The 18,930-nt window shown below is 48.8% G+C and overlaps 1 protein-coding gene across 1 annotated transcript in view; it reads left to right on the forward strand.

Moving 5' to 3' along the window:
* LOC124041094 (protein eyes shut homolog) overlaps positions 1-18,930 on the forward strand; it is a 222,873-nt gene that overhangs the window by 96,664 nt on the left and 107,279 nt on the right. Inside the window, exons 11-13 of the mRNA XM_046358258.1 lie at positions 10,739-10,835; positions 12,149-12,256; positions 17,096-17,241. Of these exons, the coding sequence (XP_046214214.1) occupies positions 10,739-10,835; positions 12,149-12,256; positions 17,096-17,241 (351 nt within the window). The remainder of the gene's footprint in view (positions 1-10,738; positions 10,836-12,148; positions 12,257-17,095; positions 17,242-18,930) is intronic.

Consider the following 18,930-nt stretch of genomic DNA (forward strand, 5'->3'; position numbering starts at 1 on the left):
GGAAGTTACCTGCTGCAGTATGTCTCAGAGTTCTGTGCTCAGCTCTTTTGTTGCTCTCGGTGTATCCATTCTAGCTCAGTGGGTATATTATACAATGCCTCCATATGGCAGAGGGAGACACGTTCATAGCTAGAGGGCAGAGGCCTGCCTGCCGTAACCCCATCGATGGAGCACCATTGGTGCAAAGGCACACCATTCGATCCCATGGAATCTGTTTTTCGTCAATATAACCATGCAGCACACTGAACATCCTCTGTGCCGTTTCATGCTCGGGAATCGTGAGACATAACAATATGTCTGGATGCGTTTGCTGTTTCTTTTGGTTGTGTTTTAGATTATTTTGTGCCGAATAGAAATTAATGGTAAATAATGTATTGTTCCTTTTTGGAGTCACTTTTAAGAGTATATTTCTAAACACTTCTACATTAATGTGGATTCTACCACAATTACAGATAGTCCTGAATGAATCATGAATAATGATGAGTGAGAAAGTTACAGATGCACAAATATCATACCCTCACAAAAATGCTAACCTCCCCTGTTATTGTAATGGTGAGATGTTAGCATGTCTTGGGGATATGCTAACCTCCCCTGTTATTGTAATGGTGAGATGTTAGCATGTCTTGGGGATATGCTAACCTCCCCTGTTATTGTCAGGGTGAGATGTTAGCATGTCTTGGGGATATGTTAACCTCCCCTGTTATTGTAATGGTGAGATGTTAGCATGTCTTGGGGATATGCTAACCTCCCCTGTTATTGTCAGGGTGAGATGTTAGCATGTCTTGGGGATATGCTATGCTAACCTCCCCTGTTATTGTCAGGGTGAGATGTTAGCATGTCTTGGGGGTATGCTAAACTCCCCTGTTATTGTAAGGGTGAGATGTTAGCATGTCTTGGGGATATGCTATTGTAAGGGTGAGGTGTTAGCATGTCTTTGGGGTATGTTAAACTCCCCTGTTATTGTAAGGGTGAGATGTTAGAATGTCCCTCCATACGTCTCTACGCAGACGACACCATTCTGTATACTTCCGGCCCTTTTTTGGACACTGTGTTAACAACCCTCCAGGCAAGCTTCAATGCCATACAACTCTCCTTCCGTGGCCTCCAATTGCTCTTAAATACAAGTAAAACTAAATCCATGCTCTTCAACCGATCGCTACCTGCACCTACCCGCCTGTCCAACATCACTACTCTGGACGGCTCTGACTTAGAATACGTGGACAACTACAAATACTTAGGTGTCTGGTTAGACTGTAAACTCTCCTTCCAGACCCATATCAAACATCTCCAATCCAAAGTTAAATCTAGAATTGGCTTCTTATTTCGCAACAAAGCATTCTTCACTCATGCTGCCAAACATACCCTTGTAAAACTGACCATCCTACCAATCCTCGACTTTGGCGATGTCATTTACAAAATAGCCTCCAATACCCTACTCAACAAATTGGATGCAGTCTATCACAGTGCAATCCGTTTTGTCACCAAAGCCACATATACTACCCACCATTGCGACCTGTACTCTCTCGTTGGCTGGCCCTCGCTTCATACTCGTCGCCAAACCCACTGGCTCCATGTCATCTACAAGACCCTGCTAGGTAAAGTCCCCCCTTATCTCAGCTCGCTGGTCACCATAGCATCTCCCACCTGTAGCACACGCTCCAGCAGGTATATCTCTCTGGTCACCCCCAAAACCAATTCTTTCTTTGGCCGCCTCTCCTTCCAGTTCTCTGCTGCCAGTGACTGGAACGAACTGCAAATATCTCTGAAACTGCAAACACTTATCTCCCTCACTAGCTTTAAGCACCAACTGTCAAAGCATCTTACAGATTACTGCACCTGTACATAGCCCACCTATAATTTAGCCCAAACAACTACCTCTTTCCCAACTGTATTTTATTTATTTATTTATTTTGCTCCTTTGCACCCCATTATTTTTATGTCTACTTTGCACATTCTTCCATTGCAAAACTACCATTCCAGTGTTTTACTTGCTATATTGTATTTACTTTGCCACCATGGCCTTTTTTGCCTTTACCTCCCTTCTCACCTCATTTTCTCACATTGTATATAGACTTGTTTATACGGTATTATTGACTGTATGTTTGTTTTACTCCATGTGTAACTCTGTGTCGTTGTATCTGTCGAACTGCTTTGCTTTATCTTGGCCAGGTCGCAATTGTAAATGAGAACTTGTTCTCAACTTGCCTACCTGGTTAAATAAAGGTGAAATAAAAAAAATAAAAAAATAAATAATGATTAGTCTACCTGGTTAGATTGATGATGTCCCTCCATACATAATGATTAGTCTACCTGGTTAGATTGATGATGTCCCTCCATACATAATGATTAGTCTACCTGGTTTGATTGATGATGATCCTCTGTACATAATGATTAGTCTACGGAATACTCTGGATGTTTTGTGTAACCATTGTGTCGGCCAGGGGTAGAGCCTGCTGGTTTTCTGTTCTACCTGATAATGAAATGCACCGGCCTGGTGTCCCAGGTCTAAATCAGTCCCTGATTAGAGGGAAATCACCCAACTGGTGTCCCAGGTCTAAATCAGTCCCTGATTAGAGGGGAATCACCCACCTGGTGTTCCAGGTCTAAATCAGTCTCTGATTAGAGGGGAATCACCCACCTGGTGTCCCTGGTCTAAATCAGTCCCTGATTAGAGGGGAATCACCCACCTGGTGCCCCAGGTCTAAATCAGTCCCTGATTCGAGGGGAATCACCCACCTGGTGTTCCAGGTCTAAATCAGTCCCTGATTAGAGGGGAATCACCCACCTGGTGTCCCAGGTCTAAATCAGTCCCTGATTAGAGGGGGAAAAGCAGTCAACCGTCCATGTTTGAATTTGAGGGGACTTGGCCTTAGGGTAGTGTTTTACACGTATACTGTTAACAGATTTATCTTATTTTTATAGTAAATAGGTTGTACATCAATGACATAGTACATTTAAGAGTTTATGTGACACACTGGCTAAGAATACAATATGTACAACATTCCACACATACCATTTCATATTAGACCATATAAATATACACTATTGTTTTTCTCATCATGTTTAAGCCTACCCTACCAGTAATTAACACGTTTGAGAATCTAACATGTTACATGGCATGCCAATTACTTTATAACCTGTTTCCAATACATATGACATTCCAGCTGTTTTTGAAAGCAAATTGTGTTACAATAACATGTGTTATTGTGTAGTATTGTATCTCATAACATGTACGTTTCCGGTAGGGTAAAATAGGAGGTTACGCTAGTTATGAGCGTTGTGGTACTGTACCCTTTGTGTCATCGCTGTCAAGGCTCTGTGCACCTTGTGATGTGACGGTAGCAAGGAGAACCATGAGAACTGGAGAGAACACACAATCTCTCCCAGGGAATTATGGGACGACAGAGCTTTCTCAGGCAGAGCTGTCACTCAAACCAATGGCTAAGGCACCTCCTGTACAATATGGAATGTCAACACAATGTATGTATCTGGCTGCAACTGGCACCAAGCCAAGCACTGGCTGCTCCTGACTGCTACTGGCTGCTCCTGGCTGCTCCTGACTGCTACTGGCTGCTCTTGGCTGCTCCTGGCTGCTCCTGACTGCGCCTGACTGCTCCTAGCTGCTCCTGGCTGCTCCTGGCTGCTCCTGGCTGCGCCTGGCTGCGCCTGGCTGCGCCTGGCTGCGCCTGGCTGCGCCTGCCACCAAGCCAAGCGCTGGCTCCTCCTGGCTGCTACTGGCTGCTACTGCCACCAAGCCAAGTACTGGCTGCTCCTGGCTGCTACTGGCTGCTCCTGGCTGCTACTGGCTGCTCCTGGCTGCTACTGGCTGCTACTGGCTGCTCCTGGCTGCTCCTGGCTGCTACTGGCTGCTCCTGGCTGCTACTGGCTGCTACTGGCTGCTACTGGCTGCTACTGCCATCAAGCCAAGCGCTGGCTCCTCCTGGCTGCTACTGGCTGCTACTGCCACCAAGCCAAATACTGGCTGCTCCTGGCTGCTCCTGGCTCCTCCTGGCTGCTACTGGCTGCTACTGCCACCAATCCAAATACTGGCTGCTCCTGGCTGCTCCTGGCTGCTACTGGCTGCTCCTGGCTGCTACTGGCTGCTACTGGCACCAAGCCAAGCACTGGATATGTCCCAAATGGTACCCTATTTCCTATTTTGTGCACTACTTTTGACCAGAGCCCATATTAGTGCACTATATATATGGAATAGGGTCCCATTTGGGACACAACCAGTTACTGGTGGCTCTTTCCTCTATCATAGAGCCCAGGGAGATGGTAGAGGTGGGATTCCCAAGGCACAAAGTGTTCGTTCTTAGTGCTCAGACACTCATTCCATCATCCCCGTCTGGAGCGAACTCACATACACACTACACAAACTCATTCTATCATCCCCGTCTGGAGCGATGTGATCACTGCTCATGTCGTGTGGCGTAGTCTCGGTAGAGATGAGCGGCGTGGATATAATAAACCCGCAGGACTAATTGTAATAGTACTGAAGAGTCACGAGTGGATTTGATGGATGATTCAATCAAAATATGACTGAAGTCTAGGTTTCTGAGGGCCTGAATTTGACTGGTTGTAATATCTCTCTGAAATTGTTTTTCTGTTCGTCACAGAGGTTTCACTTTGATACTACTGATCTACAAAGGATGTATACATTAGATACTATAGTCCTCATTTGAAATGAGAATGTAGATGAATCGATTCATTTGATCTACACAACACTGTAGACCGCTCCCCTCTGAGTTCATTATATAAACCAGGGGGAAAAAACAATACAACATGCAACCAATGAGATCTACTGTAGAATGCCATTTGCACCTGGCTACAAGACTCCCATTTAGTTCCATAATGGAATTTATCGCAGGTGTGAATGTCTGGATTTTTCGGCCTGATCCAAACACCACCATTAATACTTTAATATCTAGCAAATGACTGGGCGTACTGGGTCAATACCATCTGTACTGCTGGTCTACCAGCCAGGTAAACTAGATTCTGTATTCCTAGAGCCTCATTTATCCATAACGCCAACACAGGGGTTTTAATTGGGTAGATAAATGCCTAGAGAAAAGAAGAACCACCATGCACTTTATTACCTATTATTTATTAAATAATCCTGATTTATGTGGTCAACATAAAAGGATATAACCTCAAGCTAATTAGCCCCAATGGCTGTGGTCATTAATCTCAGAGGGACTTAATATATAGGCACTCAGGAACTCAGATTTACTACTTAAGGATTTGGTTTTAAGGATTTGGTCTTTGATTAGCTTTGTTTGAACTCAAGGTACAATGTAGACTGTATTGTTGTTTTTCTTTTAGTTGGGATTAGGCCTAGGATACAGAGAGAGAAGGGGTGGGGTGCTAACCAAAGTATGACTGTTTCTCTGTACAAATTCCAACATAGAGTGTCAATCAGAATTGTCATTCATTTTGATTTCAGTTACAGTTAATTTATGTATGAAACCGTCACATTCACAAAGTAGGGATGTTGTTAGCATAACTCCATGTACATGGTTGCTTCCTTACAAAATGGCCATTGATGATCACCATTGGTTAGATGATTTCCTACAGGACTAGTATTTTTCTTTAGGAGCCGAGCAGAGGAAATAGTTTACTGTATGGAGCAAAGCAGCAGCACCAACACAGCAGCAGTTAAAATACCAAATGATTACCTCTGACAGGCAGGCAGGAAGAGGAGAGAGAGAGGAAGAGCCTCTATCCCAGGCTGCCTTCCTGCTTGCCTTCAGAAGTGCCACAAAGCATCCATGCTGATCTGCTTATCCATCCTATCCCTCCCTCACCCCCTTAATGAACACCATCCTATCCCTCCCTCACCCCCCTAATGAACACCATCCTATCCCTCCCTCACCCCCCTAATGAACACCATCCTATCCCTCCCTCACCCCCTTAATGAACACCATCCTATCCCTCCCTCACCCCCTTAATGAACACCATCCTATCCCTCCATCACCCCTTAATGAACACCATCCTATCCCTCCCTCACCCCCTAATGAACACCATCCTATCCCTCCCTCACCCCCTTAATGAACACCATCCTATCCCTCCCTCACCCCCTAATGAACACCATCCTATCCCTCCCTCACCCCCTAATGAACACCATCCTATCCCTCCCTCAACCCCTAATGAACACCATCCTATCCCTCCCTCAACCCCTAATGAACACCATCCTATCCCTCCCTCACCCCCTAATGAACACCATCCTATCCCTCCCTCACCCCCTTAATGAACACCATCCTATCCCTCCCTCAACCCCTAATGAACATCATCCTATCCCTCCCTCAACCCCTAATGAACACCATCCTATCCCTCCCTCACCCCACTAATGAACACCATCCTATCCCTCCCTCACCCACCTAATGAACCCCCTAATGAACACCATCCTATCCCTCCCTCACCCCCTTAATGAACACCATCCTATCCCTCCCTCACCCCCTAATGAACACCATCCTATCCCTCCCTCACCCCCTTAATGAACACCATCCTATCCCTCCCTCACCCCCTAATGAACACCATCCTATCCCTCCCTCACCCCCTTAATAAACACCATCCTATCCCTCCCTCACCCCCTAATGAACACCATCCTATCCCTCCCTCACCCCCTAATGAACACCATCCTATCCTTCCCTCACTCCCCTAATGAACACCATTCTCTCCCTAACTCTCCCCACCACCCCTGACTCTCCCTAACTCTACTGACAAACCCTGACTCTTCCCACCACCCCTGACTCTTCCCACCACCTCCGACTCTCCCCACCACCCCTGACTCTACCTAACCCTCCCCTCCACCCCTGACTCTTCCCACCACCCCTGACTCTCCCCACCACCCCTGACTCTTCCCACCACCCCTGACTCTTCCCACCACCCCTGACTCTCCCCACCACCCCTGACTCTCCCCACCACCCCTGACTCTCCCTAACCCTCCCCACCACCCCCAACTCTACCTAACTCTTCCCAGCACCCCCAACTCTACTTAACTCTCCCCACCACCCCTGACTCTCCCCACCATCCCTGACTCTCCCTAACCCTCCCCACCACCCCTGACTCTTCCCACCACCCCTGACTCTCCCCACCATCCCTGACTCTCCCTAACCCTCCCCACCACCCCTGACTCTCCCCACCACCCCTGACTCTCCCTAACCCTCCCCACCACCCCTGACTCTCCCCACCATCCCTGACTCTCCCTAACCCTCCCCACCACCCCTGACTCTTCCCACCACCCCTGACTCTCCCCACCATCCCTGACTCTCCCTAACCCTCCCCACCACCCCTGACTCTTCCCACCACCCCTGACTCTCCCCACCATCCCTGACTCTCCCTAACCCTCCCCACCACCCCTGACTCTCCCCACCACCCCTGACTCTCCCTAACCCTCCCCACCACCCCTGACTCTCCCCACCATCCCTGACTCTCCCTAACCCTCCCCACCACCCCTGACTCTTCCCACCACCCCTGACTCTCCCCACCATCCCTGACTCTCCCTAACCCTCCCCACCACCCCTGACTCTTCCCACCACCCCTGACCCTCCCCACCACCCCTGACTCTCCTCACCATCCCTGACTCTCCCTAACCCTCCCCACCATCCCTGACTCTCCCCACCATCCCTGACTCTCCCTAACCCTCCCCGCCATCCCTGACTCTCCCCACCATCCCTGACTCTCCCTAACCCTCCCCACCATCCCTGACTCTCCCCACCATCACTGACTCTCCCCACCATCCCTGACTCTCCCTAACCCTCCCCACCATCCCTGACTCTCCCCACCATCCCTGACTCTCCCTAACCCTCCCCACCATCCCTGACTCTCCCCACCATCCCTGACTCTCCCTAACCCTCCCCACCACCCCTGACTCTCCCCACCATTCCTGACTCTCCCTAACCCTCCCCACCATCCCTGACTCTCCCTAACCCTCCCCACCATCCCTGACTCTCCCTAACTCTACCCACCATCCCTAACTCTCCCCACCACCCCTGACTCTCCCTAACTCTACTGACAAACCCTGACTCTTCCCACCACCCCTGACTCTTCCCACCACCCCTGACTCTCCCCACCACCCCTGACTCTCCCCACCACCCCTGACTCTCCCTAACCCTCCCCACCACCCCCAACTCTACCTAACTCTTCCCAGCACCCCCAACTCTACTTAACTCTCCCCACCACCCCTGACTCTCCCCACCATCCCTGACTCTCCCTAACCCTCCCCACCACCCCTGACTCTTCCCACCACCCCTGACTCTCCCCACCATCCCTGACTCTCCCTAACCCTCCCCACCACCCCTGACTCTCCCCACCACCCCTGACTCTCCCTAACCCTCCCCACCACCCCTGACTCTCCCCACCATCCCTGACTCTCCCTAACCCTCCCCACCACCCCTGACTCTTCCCACCACCCCTGACTCTCCCCACCATCCCTGACTCTCCCTAACCCTCCCCACCACCCCTGACTCTTCCCACCACCCCTGACTCTCCCCACCATCCCTGACTCTCCCTAACCCTCCCCACCACCCCTGACTCTCCCCACCACCCCTGACTCTCCCCACCACCCCTGACTCTCCCTAACCCTCCCCACCACCCCTGACTCTCCCCACCATCCCTGACTCTCCCTAACCCTCCCCACCACCCTTGACTCTTCCCACCACCCCTGACTCTCCCCACCATCCCTGACTCTCCCTAACCCTCCCCACCACCCCTGACTCTTCCCACCACCCCTGACCCTCCCCACCACCCCTGACTCTCCTCACCATCCCTGACTCTCCCTAACCCTCCCCACCATCCCTGACTCTCCCCACCATCCCTGACTCTCCCTAACCCTCCCCGCCATCCCTGACTCTCCCCACCATCCCTGACTCTCCCTAACCCTCCCCACCATCCCTGACTCTCCCCACCATCACTGACTCTCCCCACCATCCCTGACTCTCCCTAACCCTCCCCACCATCCCTGACTCTCCCCACCATCCCTGACTCTCCCTAACCCTCCCCACCATCCCTGACTCTCCCCACCATCCCTGACTCTCCCTAACCCTCCCCACCACCCCTGACTCTCCCCACCATTCCTGACTCTCCCTAACCCTCCCCACCATCCCTGACTCTCCCTAACCCTCCCCACCATCCCTGACTCTCCCTAACTCTACCCACCATCCCTGACTCTACCCACCATCCCTGACTCTACCCACCATCCCTGACTCTACCCACACCCCTGACTCTCCCTAACTCTCCCCACCATCCCTGACTCTACCTACACCCCTGACTCTACCCACACCCCTGACTCTCCCTAACTTTCCCTAACTCTCCCCTCCACCCCGACTCTCCCTAACTCTCCCCTCCACCCCCAACTCTCCCTAACTCTCCTCACCACCCCTAACTCTCCCTAACTCTTCCCACCACCCCTGACTCTCCCCACCACCCCTAACTCTACCTAACTCTTCCCACCACCCCTGACTCTCCCTACCACCCCTGACTCTCCCTAACTCTCCCCACCACCCCTGACTCTCCCTAACTCTTCCCACCACCCCTAACTCTTCCCACCACCCCTGACTCTCCCTAACTCTCCCCACCACCCCTGACTCTCCCTAACTCTTCCCACCACCCCTAACTCTACCTAACTCTTCCCACCACCCCCGACTCTCCCCGCCACCCCTGACTCTCCCTAACTCTCCCCACCACCCCTAACTCTACCTAACTCTCCCCACCACCCCTGACTCTCCCTAACTCTCCCCACCACCCCTGACTCTCCCTAACTCTTCCCACCACCCCTAACTCTCCCCACCACCCCTAACTCTACCTAACTCTTCCCACCACCCCTAACTCTCCCCACCACTCCTAACTCTACCTAACTTTTCCCACCACCCCTAACTCTTCCCACCACCCCTAACTCTTCCCACCACCCCTGACTCTCCCTAACTCTTCCCTAACTCTTCCCACCACCCCTAACTCTCCCCACCACCCCTGACTCTCCCTAACTCTCCCCACCACCCCTGACTCTCCCCACCACCCCTGACTCTCCCTAACTCTCCCCACCACCCCTAACTCTACCTAACTCTCCCCACCACCCCTGACTCTCCCCACCACCCCTGACTCTCCCTAACTCTCCCCACCACCCCTGACTCTACCTAACTCTCCCCACCACCCCTGACTCTCCCCTCCACCCGTGACTCTCCCTAACACTCCCCTCCACCCGCGACTCTCCCTAACTCTCCCCAACACCCCTGACTGGCCCTAGCTCTCAGCAGCACCCCTGACTCTCCCTAACTCTCCCCACCACCCCTGACTCTCCCCACCTCTCCCCACCACCCCTGACTCTCCCCTCCACCCGTGACTCTCCCTAACTCTCCCCTCCACCCGCGACTCTCCCTAACTCTCCCCACCACCCCAGACTCGCCCTAGCTCTCTGCACCACCCCAGACTCTCCGTAATTCTCCCCACCACCCCTCTCCCTCTCCCCTCACCAACCCTCAGACCTCCAATTTATCTGTGCCGCTGCAGTATTATTAGACGTGTCCACTCCTCTGAGAGGGGAAACCGAGAGGGCTGAGGGGCTGGCAGATGAGAGATTCTACAGGGGCTACTAGTTCCATTAAAATGGACATTCTACTTCCACTCCTTCCATTCACCAGGGCCTTTGTTATCATGGAGCTTGACGTTCGCTGCCTCGCAAGCTGGCCTCTCAGGATGTAGTGAGGCTTACTGATCCATGACCAGCTCATCTATCTTTCAGGATTCCAGGGAACGAGCTGCGAAATTGACACCGACGAGTGTATCTCAGGCCCATGCCAGAACCAGGGCCACTGTCTTGACCGGGTCAACAGCTACAGGTAAAAGGGGAACCGCGAGGCACCTTATATACAGTCTGCATACCAAATGGCCCTCTGTTTCCAAACCCTATAGGATCCGACCGAATGTAGTGTGCTATATAGGCAACAGGGTGGCATTTGGTACACTTCCATTCATTTTTCAACCCAGAGATACTCACTCAAACAAACAAAGATGAAAATTGCTGTCAGATTATATGAATTATGGATTATAAACACATACCAGATGATTTATGACTTGATCAATTACCCACAATACCTGCTCCCATTTAGCACTAATTGCGCTAATGCTAATGAGTGCAATTAATTCCAGGGTGACAATTATCGAATATGGTGAAATTGAGACAAGTAGATAGTGAGCTCCACAGTCTTAAGATGGTGGTTCCCTTATGATGACTCCGGAAGTAGAATGAACACTATCATATACTTATCACAACAATATTATATTTACCGCCTCTGAACATAGTATAAATATATTGATAGTACGGTCACTGTACCTTTAAGCAAATAAGGCCCGAGGGGGTGTGGTATATGGCCAATATACCACGGCTAAGGGCTGTTCTTTATGCACAACGCAACGCGGAGTGCCTCGACATGGCCCTTAGCCGTGGCATATTGGCTATATATCACAAACCCCTGAGGTGCCTTATTGCTATTTTAAACTGCTTACCAACGTAATTAGAGCAGAACAAATAAGTGTTTTATCATAACCGTGGAATATGGTCTGATATACCATGGCTGTCAACCAATCAGCTTATAATCGAACCACCCAGTTTATAATATAATGTATATATTACATTGTGTTCTGTAGATTATAAGCACATATAATCTATTTACCACAGCAATATATTGTTATTATTGTTATTTATGGCCTCAGTTCAGATGTGTGTGAATAGTGTGATGCTGTTACACTATGCTAAGCATGACCCTGTGATATGGTTAAATGAACTGTTAAATGAACAAAGGCTCATGCCATATTTCCATAAACACTATGCAAAAATAATGCGGCTTCATAACACGGCCTTTGGAGTGGAAATGAGGTCAGTTCAATGAGGAACGGTCTCCCCTTTTAATAGGACTGTTTATGTGAATCCTTCTTTACAGCTTAGTTTAACGTTTAGTTCAACAGTCACAAACTAAAAGGTCCCGATCAATCGAGATCCGATGTGTAATTAATATCAGATAAAGTCCTCTTCATTGATCTGTTATTTCATCATTTTTTCCTTCCTCACACGTGCCACTACGAGTAAACAAATGGATTTTCTATTTTGTATGCAAGAGAGGAGATCAATATTAATGATTGCCTTTGTTTTCAGCTGTGACTGTGCGCCTGGGTTTTCTGGCCGACACTGTGAGGAAGACATCAACGAGTGTGCCTCCAGACCCTGCCAAAATGGAGGCATTTGCCAAGACCAGGTTAACAGGTTGGTACCTACAGTACCAGGACAATATTCACTTTAATATTTATCTTACCTGGTCATTTAAGCAATCACTAAATGAATCATTGAAGCCTTAGCTAGCTAGCTAACACCGTCTTTATCTCATTTGTTTATCTGTATCCCAAATGGAACCCTATGCCCTGTATAGTGCACTATAAGCCCTATGGGCCCAGGTCGAAAGTAGTGCACTATATAGGAAATAAGGTAACATTTGGAACGCATCCTATCTCTCTGAAGTATTTGTTTTTGAACAAAACAAGTTTAAAATGAGCCCCGTGAGGTAGCTATGTTAAACCTAGCGGGGTTATTCTTCGAAGCGGTTCAGGTTGCGTCCCAAATGGCACCCTATTCCCTACATAGTACACTACTTTTGACCATTACAGGGTGAAGTGCACTGTGTAATGCATCATTTGGGATGCAGCAGCAGTCTTATATAACAGGCCTTTATTCATCCTTGACATAGTTAAGCTGCCATACTAAAGACAGCAGAGTGCATTCAGCAGGAACACATCATGACTCTAGATTGGGTTTCCTTTCCTCCACGGGGTAGTCTTCTTCTTCTCAAGGTAGTTCTCTCTTTCTCTCTCTCCACTCTTCTCTCTTCATCTTTCTCCTTCACTTTCTCCCTCCCTCTCTCTCTCTCTCTAGCCCCTCGCTCGCCTTCTCTCTCTCTCTCTCTCTCTCGCTCTATCTTTCTCTCTCTCCACCCTTCTTTCTTAATCTTTCTCCTTCTCTCTCTATCTTTCTCTCTCTCCAACCCTCTCCCTTCCTCTTTCTCCTTCCCCTTCTCCTTCTCTCTCTCTCTCTCTCTCTCTCTCTCTCTCTCTCTCTCTCTCTCTCTCTCTCTCTCTCTCTCTCTCTCTCTCTCTCTCTCTTCACCCTCTCTCTCTTCATCCTCTCTCTCTCTCTTCACCCTCTCTCTCTCCCTCCACTGTCTTTAATGGGAGTCCTGGGGCTTGTAGTAGGAGGCTGTAGTCCGACAGATGGGCAGAGAAGTCCCAGGGCCAATTTAAGTCCTAAATGGTTTGTCTCCAGTTTGTCTCCTGTCATGATACCTGCTCCCATGGCGACTCAGCATGCACTGCTCATAGCGATCCCCTGACTTGGCAGTTCTGGGAGTTCAGTTAAGGTGTGTCCACACCTCTGTAACGACTCTCTGGTGAAAGCAGACCCTGGATTCATCCCACATGGCCCCCACTCCCTTTATAGTCAGTAGAGTCCAGACAAGCTGTTCCTCTATTTACTCTGCTGCTCAAACCATCCATCTACTGTACATGGAGATCTGTCTGTATTGGGTACATTAAGAGTGTTGTCCCCTATAGCAGTGATCTGTAGTCTTGTCCCCTATAGCAGTGATCTGTAGTGTTGTCCCCTATAGCAGTGATATGTAGTGTTGTCCCCTATAGCAGTGAGCTGTAGTGTTGTCCCCTGTAGCAGTGAGCTGCAGTGTTGTCTCCTGTAGCAGTGAGCTGTAGTGGTGTCCCCTGTAGCAGTGAGCTGTAGTGTTGTCCCCTGTAGCAGTGAGGTGTAGTGTTGTCCCCTGTAGCAGTGAGCTGTAGTGTTGTCCCCTATAGCAGTGAGCTGTAGTGTTGTCCCCTATAGCAGTGAGCTGTAGTGTTGTCCCCTATAGCAGTGAGCTGTAGTGTTGTCCCCTATAGCAGTGAGCTGTAGTGTTGTCCCCTATAGCAGTGAGCTGTAGTGTTGTCCCCTATAGCAGTGAGCTGTAGTGTTGTCCCCCTATAGTGTTGTCCCCTATAGCAGTGAGCTGTAGTGTTGTCCCCTAGCAGTGAGCTGTAGTGTTGTCCCCTATAGCAGTGAGCTGTAGTGTTGTCCCCTATAGCAGTGAGCTGTAGTGTTGTCCCCTATAGCAGTGAGCTGTAGTGTTGTCCCCTAGCAGTGAGCTGTAGTGTTGTCCCCTATAGCTGTAGTGTTGTCCCCTAGCAGTGAGCAGTGTTGTGAGCTGTAGTGTTGTCCCCTATAGCAGTGAGCTGTAGTGTTGTCCCCTATAGCAGTGAGCTGTAGTGTTGTCCCCTATAGCAGTGAGCTGTAGTGTTGTCCCCTATAGCAGTGAGCTGTAGTGTTGTCCCCTATAGCAGTGAGCTGTAGTGTTGTCCCCTATAGCAGTGAGCTGTAGTGTTGTCCCCTATAGCAGTGAGCTGTAGTGTCCCCTATAGCAGTGAGCTGTAGTGTTGTCCCCTAGCAGTGAGCAGTTGAGCTGTAGTGTTGTCCCCTATAGCAGTGAGCTGTAGTGTTGTCCCCTATAGCAGTGAGCTGTAGTGTTGTCCCCTATAGCAGTGAGCTGAGTGTTGCTAGCAGTGAGCTGTGTGTTGTCCCCTATAGCAGTGAGCTGTAGTGTTGTCCCCTATAGCAGTGAGCTGTAGTGTTGTCCCCCAGTGAGCTAGCAGTGAGCTGTAGTGTTGTATAGCAGTGAGCTGTAGTGTTGTCCCCTATAGCAGTGAGCTGTAGTGTTGTCCCCTATAGCAGTGAGCTGTAGTGTTGTCCCCTATAGCAGTGAGCTGTAGTGTTGTCCCCTATAGCAGTGAGCTGTAGTGTTGTCCCCTATAGCAGTGAGCTGTAGTGTTGTCCCCTATAGCAGTGAGCTGTAGTGTTGTCCCCTATAGCAGTGAGCTGTAGTGTTGTCCCCTATAGCAGTGAGCTGTAGTGTTGTCCCCTATAGCAGTGAGCTGTAGTGTTGTCCCCTATAGCAGTGAGCTGTAGTGTTGTCCCCTATAGCAGTGAGCTGTAGCAGTGAGCAGTGAGCTGTGTAGTGTTGTCCCCTATAGCAGTGAGCTGTAGTGTTGTCCCCCCCTATAGCAGTGAGCTGTAGTGTTGTCCCCTATAGCAGTGAGCTGTAGTGTTGTCCCCTATAGCAGTGAGCTGTAGTGTTGTCCCCTGTAGCAGTGAGATCCAGCATCTCATAGTACTGTTGTTGTGGTGGTTGGTTTTAAGGAGCTGATGATGGAAGGTTTATAATGTATTCTAAGTGCAGAAGTAAGGGCTTCCTGTAAATCTGCTGTCATTTAATGACTGGCTGTTTGTTCCCTGTTAGGGCCTAAAGTCATAGGAGGATAGATGGAGAAAACAGGCATCAAGTCAGAGGAGGATAGATGGAGAAAACAGGCATCAAGTCATAGGAGGATAGATGGAGAAAACAGGCATAAAGTCAGAGGAGGATAGATGGAGAAAACAGGCATAAAATCAGAGGAGGATAGATGGAGAAAACAGGCATAAAGTCATATGAGGATAGATGGAGAAAACAGGCATCAAATCAGAGGAGGATAGATGGAGAAAACAGGCATTAAATCAGAGGAGGATAGATGGAGAAAACAGGCATAAAGTCATATGAGGATAGATGGAGAAAACAGGCATCAAATCAGAGGAGGATAGATGGAGAAAACAGGCATTAAATCAGAGGAGGATAGATGGAGAAAACAGGCATAAAGTCATATGAGGATAGATGGAGAAAACAGGCATCAAATTAGAGGAGGATATATGGAGAAAACAGGCATCAAATCAGAGGAGGATAGATGGAGAAAACAGGCATTAAATCAGAGCAGGATAGATGGAGAAAACAGGCATTAAATCAGAGGAGGATAGATGGAGAAAACAGGCATAAAGTCATATGAGGATAGATGGAGAAAACAGGCATCAAATCATAGGAGGATAGATGGAGAAAACAGGCATCAAATCATAGGAGGATAGATGGAGAAAACAGGCATAAAATCATAGGAGGATAGATGGAGAAAACAGGCATAAAGTAGATGGAGAAAACATCAAAGGAATTGGCAGTGTTCTCTACTATCAATAATGCCAATATGAAAACAACCGTAACATTTCAAATGGACAGGAGGGCACTTAATACAGAATGACTTAGGATACTACATCACTTATATCAATTATACATACTCTTCACTTGAGTGCTACATTAAAAAATCTTCTCTAGCCATTTTGGGTAAGTGTTTGGTCATCCTATGGATGTTGTGTTTGGTCATCCTATGGATGTTGTGTTTGGTCATCCTATGGATGTTGTGTTTGGTCATCCTATGGATGTTGTGTTTGGTCATCCTATGGGTGTTGTGTTTGGTCATCCTATGGGTGTTGTGTTTGGTCATCCTATGGGTGTTGTGATTGGTCATCCTATGGATGTTGTGTTTGGTCATCCTATGGATGTTGTGTTTGGTCATCCTATGGGTGTTGTGTTTGGTCATCCTATGGGTGTTGTGATTGGTCATCCTATGGGTGTTGTGTTTGGTCATCCTATGGGTGTTGTGATTGGTCATCCTATGGGTGTTGTGATTGGTCATCCTATGGGTGTTGTGTTTGGTCATCCTATGGGTGTTGTGATTGGTCATCCTATGGGTGTTGTGTTTGGTCATCCTATGGGTGTTGTGATTGGTCATCCTATGGGTGTTGTGATTGGTCATCCTATGGGTGTTGTGTTTGGTCATCCTATGGGTGTTGTGTTTGGTCATCCTATGGGGGTTGTGATTGGTCATCCTATGGGTGTTGTGTTTGGTCATCCTATGGGTGTTGTGTTTGGTCATCCTATGGGTGTTGTGATTGGTCATCCTATGGGTGTTGTGTTTGGTCATCCTATGGGTGTTGTGTTTGGTCATCCTATGGGTGTTGTGATTGGTCATCCTATGGGTGTTGTGATTGGTCATCCTATGGGTGTTGTGTTCCTGTGAATACAGTTAAATACAGTAGTATAATATTGTCCTTCCACCTCTAAATGTTGTTGTTCTTTTTAATACTGCCTGAACTATTCAGCTTCCTATAATCATTGTCATCCCATCACTAATAGTTGTTCTTGTTACTGTCTAGGTTCCACTGTAATTGCCCAGCTGGATATTTTGGCACCATGTGTGACCTGGATATTAATGAGTGTGAAGTTTCACCTTGCCTTCACGAGGCCGTCTGTATCAACAAACCTGGAGGCTTCAAGTGTGTCTGTCGCCCTGGAAACGCAGGTAAAGATGATTTCATTTTAACCCATTTTAACCCAAATTCTAAAAGCTACTTTCCCCGTTACTGCCACCGTAGGACTCCTTTACCCCTTGGTGACAAAGAGATCAATGTGAGAGGGCTACAGCTTATCAGGACCGTGGTGTGTCTAGCTGGCTGCTTCATGATATCAGGACCATAGTGGGTCTAGCTGGATGCTTCACGATATCAGGACTATGGTGGGTCTAGATGGCTGCTTCATGATATCAGGACCATAGTGGGTCTAGATAGCTGCTTCATGATATCAGGACCATAGTGGGTCTAGAAGGCTGCTTCATGATATCAGGACAATAGTGGGTCTAGATGGCTGCTTCATGATATCAGGACTGTGGTGGGTCTAGATGGCTGCTTCATGATATCAGGACCGTGGTGGGTCTAGATGGCTGCTTCATTATATCAGGACCATAGTGGGTCTAGCTGGATGCTTCACGATATCAGGACTATGGTGGGTCTAAATGGCTGCTTCATGATATCAGGACCATAGTGGGTCTAGCTGGATGCTTCATGATATCAGGACTGTGGTGGGTCTAGATGGCTGCTTCATGATATCAGGACCGTATTGGGTCTAGCTGGCTGCTTCATTATATATCAGGACCATGGTGGGTCGAGCTGGATGCTTCATGATATCAGGACCATAGTGGGTCTAGATGGCTGCTTCATGATATCAGGACCATGGTGGGTCTAGATGGCTGCTTCATGATATCAGGACCATAGTGGGTCTAGATGGAGGCTTCATGATATCAGGACCATGGTGGGTCTAGATGACTGCTTCATGATATCAGGACCATAGTGGGTCTAGATGGATGCTTCATGATATCAGGACCATGGTGGGACTAGCTGGATGCTTCATGATATCAGGACCATAGTGGGTCTAGCTGGCTGCTTCATTATATCAGGACCATAGTGGGTCTAGATGGATGCTTCGTGATATCAGGACTGTGGTGGGTCTAGCTGGCTGCTTCATTATATATCAGGACCATGGTGGGTTGAGCTGGATGATTCATTATATCAGGACAATAGTGGGTCTAGATGGATGCTTCGTGATATCAGGACCGTGGTGTGTCTAGATGGCTGCTTCATGATATCAGGACTGTGGTGGGTCTAGATGGCTGCTTCATGATATCAGGACTGTGGTGGGTCTAGATGGCTGCTTCATGATATCAGGACTGTGGTGGGTCTAGATGGCTGCTTCATGATATCAGGACTGTGGTGGGACTAGATGGCTGCTTCATGATATCAGGACTGTGGTGGGTCTAGATGGCTGCTTCATGATATCAGGACTGTGGTGGGTCTAGATGGCTGATTCATGATATCAGGACCATAGTGGGTCTAGATGGCTGCTTCATGATATCAGGACTGTGGTGGGTCTAGATGGCTGCTTCATGATATCAGGACCATGGTGGGACTAGCTGGATGCTTCATGATATCAGGACCATAGTGGGTCTAGCTGGCCGCTTCATTATATATCAGGACCATGGTGGGTCGAGCTGGATGCTTCATTATATCAGGACCATAGTGGGTATAGATGGATGCTTCGTGATATCAGGACTGTGGTGGGTCTAGCTGGCTGCTTCATTGATATCAGGACTATGGTGGGTCTAGATGGCTGCTTCATGATATCAGGACCATGGTGGGTCTAGTTGGCTGCTTCATGA

This window comes from Oncorhynchus gorbuscha, linkage group LG08, assembly GCF_021184085.1.
Source record: "Oncorhynchus gorbuscha isolate QuinsamMale2020 ecotype Even-year linkage group LG08, OgorEven_v1.0, whole genome shotgun sequence".
Lineage (NCBI taxonomy): Eukaryota > Metazoa > Chordata > Actinopteri > Salmoniformes > Salmonidae > Oncorhynchus > Oncorhynchus gorbuscha.